We start from the raw sequence: 6,593 nt of genomic DNA, 5'->3' as shown, positions 1-6,593 counted from the left end.
GACGGAGCAGTGAGTGACAACAACCCCGCCCACATTTAAGAGGACTGTCTGAACACACCGAGGGTCTAGGTACCATGTCTGAAGGGTTACTGCTGGTTCCAAAGGTACTGGACTGAAAGGGTTTGGTGGAGACGGGGCTTAGGAACGGTTCTGTTGTTACCATCCACAACTTCTCACAGTGGAAACTGAGAAAATGTGCAGCAAACTGAACTGGTCCAGACTGCTCAGTGGAATTGTGGCTTTACTCAGTGAGTTCAGCCTCAGAAACACTTTGATGCTTCGCTCAAATCAAAGATAAAAATCACAAAGTCCTGATTTGGTAAAAAGCTAAAAAATGTTTTATGATAAAAACATAAATGAATTGTGTTTTTATGTTTTTTCCAGCCACCAGTGATCTGTGAGGAGAAACCACAGGAGAGCGCCATGGAGGAGCTGAAAGGCATCCTGGTAAAGATGACGTTTCATCAGCTCTGTTACACTGATGTGTCCAAAGGAAAATGTGTTTGTGAAATTCCATGACTGTTGCAGGTTTTCCATGACTATGTGATCATGTAGCTTTAATCCGAACAATCAAACTGTTTCACTGACACTGACACATGACGAGACGCTGTCTTGACTGATTTCACTGATGAACAAAAGCAGTTGTAGATTTGGTGCTTGATGAACTGAGTGACAGTTGTGTTCGGCTCTAGGAGACGGTGAAGCGGAGCCCCAGCCGAGGCTCTCAGGAGGCGGTGCCGTCGCCACCTGGGAAGAAGGACAGCGAGCTGGAGGTCATCCTGAGACGCCGACGCAACAAGGCGGGAGAAGCTGGCTCTGGAGGTAAATGCATCCTGCTGTCTCAACTGAGAGTTGAGTCTGTCAGCTCTCATGATGTCATGTGTAGTTTTATCGAGAAAAACAGTCAACGACATCCTGCTGTATGAGCTGTGTTGTGTGTTAAGCTCTTAAAAACTCTTTCAACTCTTAAGTTTGTTGATAAAATATGATTCATATGATTCACTGTAAAAACAGTTTGTGTGGAGGAGAGACGAAGGCAGCTGGTTCACATCAGGTCAAACTGTCAATGAGAGTGAGTGCTGTTATTAACACTGCACATGTCTGTCTGTCTGTGTGTGTGTGTGTGTGTGTGTGTGTGTGTGTGTGTGTGTGTGTGTGTGTCCAGCAGAGGGCGCTCTGCTCCACAGAATAAATGAATGACACACTCAGTGGTGTAACCAGGTCAGATTCATGCTGCTGTGAACTGATCTGATTTTCCATCATCGATTGACCTCGTCTGGCTCGATGAAACACGAGAGCCTGATCTCAGATCTGTTAAATATTTAGAGTCAACGCACGATGGACTCTGTCTGAAGGAACGATGGTTCAATCAAAACTTTATTTTCTTTCCTTTTAAATCATGATCAGTGAAGGTGAGAAGAGTCAGACAGGTTTCTGACTATCAGCAGATGTATAAAGTTTTACACTGTATTCATGGCTCCTCTACAGGTGATACTGCCATAATGTAATAGCACTAATAATGGAAGCATCATGAGTATCTGTACTTCTGATATTAATGTACATTTGGCTGATAATAGTACTTTGACTTGGATCTTCTCCATCAGTGAACACAGAGGCTTTGTTGTAACAGAATCAGGACAGTCTGGAGGTTCTGTGTTGGATCTTTGACTCACGTCTTCTTTCTATCGTCCCAGCTGTGACTCACAAGAACTCATTCTGGATCTTTCTGTCTCTTTCCTGTCCAGATGAGCGGGAGGGCCAGATGAGCCACGTCTCCTCCTCAGACAGTCTGAACGGGGGGCGCACCAGCAGCGAATCGGGCAAAGATCCAGAGGGGCCTGGGGGGCTGACTGTCCCCTTGGATTCTGCAGGTCCCAGGGTCAGTCCCGAGCGGCGCGGGTCGGGGCCGGGGCCTGTCGTAGCCAGGAGGAAGAGCTCGGACACCACAGGCAGAGAGGCCAGAGTGGGGTCATGGCAGGAGAGGAGGTCCTGCAGCTCTCTGTCTGAGAAGGAGACGGCAGGGACTCCGCTGAGTAACGGCTGCGTCATCAGGTGGAGTATCAGAGACAGGGAGGGGACAGCAGAGATGGGAGGGGACAGAAGGGAGGGGACAGGGCATAGACAGTAAGGACTGGACAGTGAGGGGACAGTAGAGATGGGAGGGGACAGCAGGAAGGAGAGCAGCAGGGAGGGAGGGGGACAGAAATGAGGGGACAGCAGAGGACAGCAGGGACCAGGACAGCGGGGAGCTGAGCTGCATCTCTTTCACTGTTTATTTAAAGATTCTTTAAAAATTAATTTTATTATTTTGTATTAATATGTAAAATTTGTGTGTCCTTGCTGTCCAGCATGGGGGACGACCATCAGAATGATCAGAATGGGACTGAGACGTGCGTCCAGTCTAACGGAGTCAAACCCAGTGAGGACGAGCACGCCACCGTCTGCGCCGCTCCTGTTAACGGCAGCAGCGACGCCGAGTGTTAGGATGGAGTCTGAGGATCCCCGGCTCCATATCTGCTCTGTGCTTTTATTGGCTGATGTGAGAGTGATGTCATCGCTCTGATTTTCACTCTGACATCAGCAGGTTCAGGGTGCGATCACACGTCTGTCGTCTGTTTATCAGGTGAAGTTTTGTATTTGTGTTTTGTTTTTTCGGATTTACACATTTAAAATCTAACGAGGCGCTGTGAGGTCACGTCACATGACTAACATGTAGCTGATTCCATTTCCTGAAGCTTTCTCACCAATATGAGTTTAAATGTCACAAATGAAGTTGGACTTGTTGCAGATAAAAACATGGTGGATGTGAACGCACCCTGACCTGAGTTGCAGCCATTGTAGAAGCCCTGAGACAAACTGCATCTGTCGGGGATTATTAATGCAGGAAAAACAAAAATTCTGATACAAAAAAATATCTGTAAACATTTTAATACTTTCAGGCATCTTAAAATTATTCACATGTAAGACTGGAAAAAGTTAAATGTCACTCTTTAATTGAACTTAAATGAAGTTAAGTATTAGGGTTTGAATGTTTTCACAGCTCAGTGAAACTACACGTAGAACAGATTCTCTGAACGATGACAAACGGTGGCGACGGAGCGGTCACTGTGGGGCTCTCTACAATGGCTCATCTTACAGTCTGTCTGTCCACCACTGGATCCTGGAGGACAGACAGACAGACTGAACTGGACGAGGGAAGCTGCACTTCTTTGCACAGAACCTCAGTTTCCTTCAGACACTTGTACAATGACTGCAGAACTTTAGGTTGATGTTCTTCTTTCTGTTTTCTGTTTGATGCAAAGAGGATGTGTTCACGATCACTTTGTGTCATCAGAAGGAATGCACTGTACTTCTTAGAATCCAGCTCTCCTACTTCTGCTGCTCCTCCTCTTCTTCGCTCTCAGAGCTGCACAGTTGATTCACATCTTACTAACGTCATCAGTGGCGACACTGAAACACAGGTGACTTTGTTGAAGCACGCTTTTCCTTTCGATTAGGGCTGGGACTAACTGCTGACATGAGAATGTTGTTGATAGAAACTGATGTTTTCATCACTGTCGAAGTTAATCAATAATCAATAATCATCAGTGTGGAAAAAAGTCAATGCACAAAAATACTGTAAGTCTCAAGTGCTGCCCCGAGCACACACTGGAGGCGTCACACTGCAGCTCATCAACAGACGACCACGCAACGTTATTGCTACTTTACTAAGGTCTGTTCTTCCTCCACCTCTGCATTAGCTTTTTCATGTGTCCACAGCTCTCAGTCAAACCATTGTCTTTATAATGCAGATAATGTGGCTCCTGCTAAACACCTCGTGAAGTGCACTGGGCTTTGAAGCCAATTTCCATAGTGGCCAGTGGTAATGCATTTTTTTTCGGTCTGTCACTCGATGACCTGCGGCCCAAAAAGACTTTTTACCACGGCAAAAGAGACGCTTGTAAATCACTGGATACATTTCTTTGAGCGTCACAAACCCTGCGAAATGTCTCATTTTACTATCGAGATTTGATACATTTGGTTTAATAACATTTGGAGAGTCCAGAAGAGCCTCAAGATGAAATCTTTTGATCCCCATTTAAGTAAGCAGAGCGCTAAGTCAAAGTAAGCCATTCGGCCTGCCACTAGATCTCCCTAAATCTTACACACTCACGTTTACATGCACAGTTAAGTGGAGCTACAGTTCCAGCTGGACGAGGACATCTAACTGGACTACTGTCCTTGTCCCAGTACACAAGCACGGGAGGGGAATCCATTTATTTAGCCAAGTATGTGCGACTCCTCTACGATAGGTGGAGATATGCCCCCTTTCAGCTTGTTAGTATTGGACCTTTTTCCTGTTGACCTATTACGTCACAAACCAAACAATCGACCAACATGTTAGCTACGGTTAGCTAGCTGCTAACTGGTACCATGNTGTGGAGCATGCTCAGAGCGCCTCGGCCAGTTTGGGTCTGATTGACTGTATACATGCAGGAGTCACATGATCTGGGTGTGTTAGTCCCACTGTGACAAATTTGATTTGGTAAGATTTCAGTCAGACTAACATGTTTACATGGATTTTTAAAAGTCTAGTTTTAGTCGCACTGACTGGTGTGGTCTGAGGAAGGGTCAGGAGGTCACCAGATTCGCTGGGGTCCATAAGCAGACACAACAAGTTTCATGGCAGCCCAGCACACCGCCATCACTCCCCTTAGGCCTCGTCATCTCTGTGACAAAACCACACAACATACTCTTCTCTCAATGCGCTCAGTAATTGTTCATCTATCAGTCAGTGGTCCCAGCCCTAACTCTGATACCAGAAGTTCCACTGAACTTGGTTTTCTCTGATGAAGACTCCACCATGTGGCTGAGAGCTCCAGAAAAACGAAGTCAATGGACCTCCCTTCCTGTAAAACTGTTTTCTGAGGTCAAGAACGAACCCTCAGGCTCAAACTGACTGATGTGTTGAGGTGTGACTGTGCAGCCCTGACTGTCGTCTCCAGGTATTTAGAGTATCTCCTCCGTTTAGTCCAACCTCTTCCTGAGTCTGAATGGAGGGAGGCTGAGTGAAAACATCCAGGAACAATAATTAAAACCAGGGTAAATTTAAAGTACTGTTCAGAACACGCTGCACGAGGAGAGGATCTGTCCTGTTCCTCCTCTGCAGCTGCTGAGGCTCCAGTCCAGGTTTCAGCGTGTCGACTATCAGCGTGTCGTGAGGCTTGTGACGCATGTGGAATAGAAATGTGAGTGATACTTCAGGTTTAGAGAAACAACAGCAGAGACAGTAGCACACTTCCAACTAAACCACATCGAACCAAAATGTTCTCAGGGTCCTCGGGACAAACCCACTCTGCAGGTGTTGACAGCAAAGCAAACTGAAAGCCATTGTTTTAAATAAGTAAAGGATCAGATCGGCTTCAGAGGAGTGAGGTGTTCTTTGTCTACCTCTCCACAGACACCTGTACGTCCTCACTTACATATTATGCTGTGAAAACGTCCCTCCACCAGAGACAAGATGTCTTCCACACGCCTTCCTCACTGAAACTGAGACACCCTCGTTGTTTCTGTGCTCAGCGTCACATTTCACCGTGCATTCCTTGACTTTTATTTCGTAGGGCTGTACTGTCTATATATATAAAGCTTTCCTGACACGTGATGCAACGTTAATAAGAATTTTGAAAAGTATGCAATTACATAAGGCACATTTGTATGATGCTTTCACGCCTTGTCATTCTTTCTTCAAACACAGGATCACATTTAAAAGTGCATTTTGTTCTGTCCATTCAGTGTATTTGATTCCAATGCAAAGGAGCAGGCATGAAGGGGTTAATCAGGCTGCACATTAATCAACACACCAGAGCCACTGAGCTGCAACAGGCCTGATCATGATGCATACGGAGGCCTTGCTCCGGCCTGCAGCTGCATTATGTTTTGGGTCCTTGCACTGATTGCATAGTTTGTGGAACAAAGGGATTTACTGTACCTGACAGAGTTTGGCTGACTATAGATATTGTGTGTGTTTGGGATATAAATGGAGTGTTGAAAAGTTTTTTAAAAACATGGATTTTCATTTTAGCATCACTTGAAATAAACTGAAACTAAAACATGTGTGTGTCTTTATTTAAAAAAAGGAATCAACAAAAACATCTGATGGAAAGAAAGATATCTACTAATATATAGTTTTCTTCAATGTACTCACGGACCCTCACTGGTATCGATCCAGTTTAACTGATCCAGTTTGTGTCGCAGAAAGTTCTGCCTTTGGGTGAACTTACCCTTTTAAGTTTTATTTTGTGAGACATAATTTTTGTACTTTACATTCGTAATAGTAGTAAAGTGCATTGGTTTTACATTACGACATTTTAGAGGGAGTATTGTGCTTTTACTCCACTGTTGACTGATCAAATCAGAACTCAAGCAGTAAAGAAAACAGAAACACAATTAGAAAAAGACATCCTGCAAAATCAGACACAATCCAGAGACTCAACAGACAATGTCCAGAGTCAGAGATAAAGCAGAGGGTGAAGAATGATCCTGGAACAAAAAGTTTAAGAGCAAAACAAAAAATAAAACATGGAGCTCTGAGGAACAAATATAAGTGACACCAT

General features: G+C 44.8%; 1 protein-coding gene across 2 annotated transcripts in view; it reads left to right on the top strand.

Moving 5' to 3' along the window:
- Window positions 1–4,395, top strand: part of shtn3 (shootin 3) — a 40,006-nt gene extending 35,611 nt beyond the window's left edge. Inside the window, exons 13-16 of one of the 2 annotated variants that reach the window (XM_050042536.1) lie at window positions 385–447; window positions 693–822; window positions 1,746–2,052; window positions 2,349–4,395. In XM_050042536.1, the coding sequence (XP_049898493.1) occupies window positions 385–447; window positions 693–822; window positions 1,746–2,052; window positions 2,349–2,484 (636 nt within the window). In that variant the 3' untranslated portion in view covers window positions 2,485–4,395. The remainder of the gene's footprint in view (window positions 1–384; window positions 448–692; window positions 823–1,745; window positions 2,053–2,348) is intronic. The other variant, XM_050042535.1, reaches the window with a different exon arrangement.
- The last annotated feature ends 2,198 nt before the right edge of the window (window positions 4,396–6,593 follow it).

This window comes from Epinephelus moara, chromosome 4 (genome assembly GCF_006386435.1).
Source record: "Epinephelus moara isolate mb chromosome 4, YSFRI_EMoa_1.0, whole genome shotgun sequence".
Taxonomy (NCBI): Eukaryota; Metazoa; Chordata; class Actinopteri; order Perciformes; family Serranidae; genus Epinephelus; species Epinephelus moara.
This window is presented reverse-complemented; position numbering and strand designations above follow the sequence as displayed.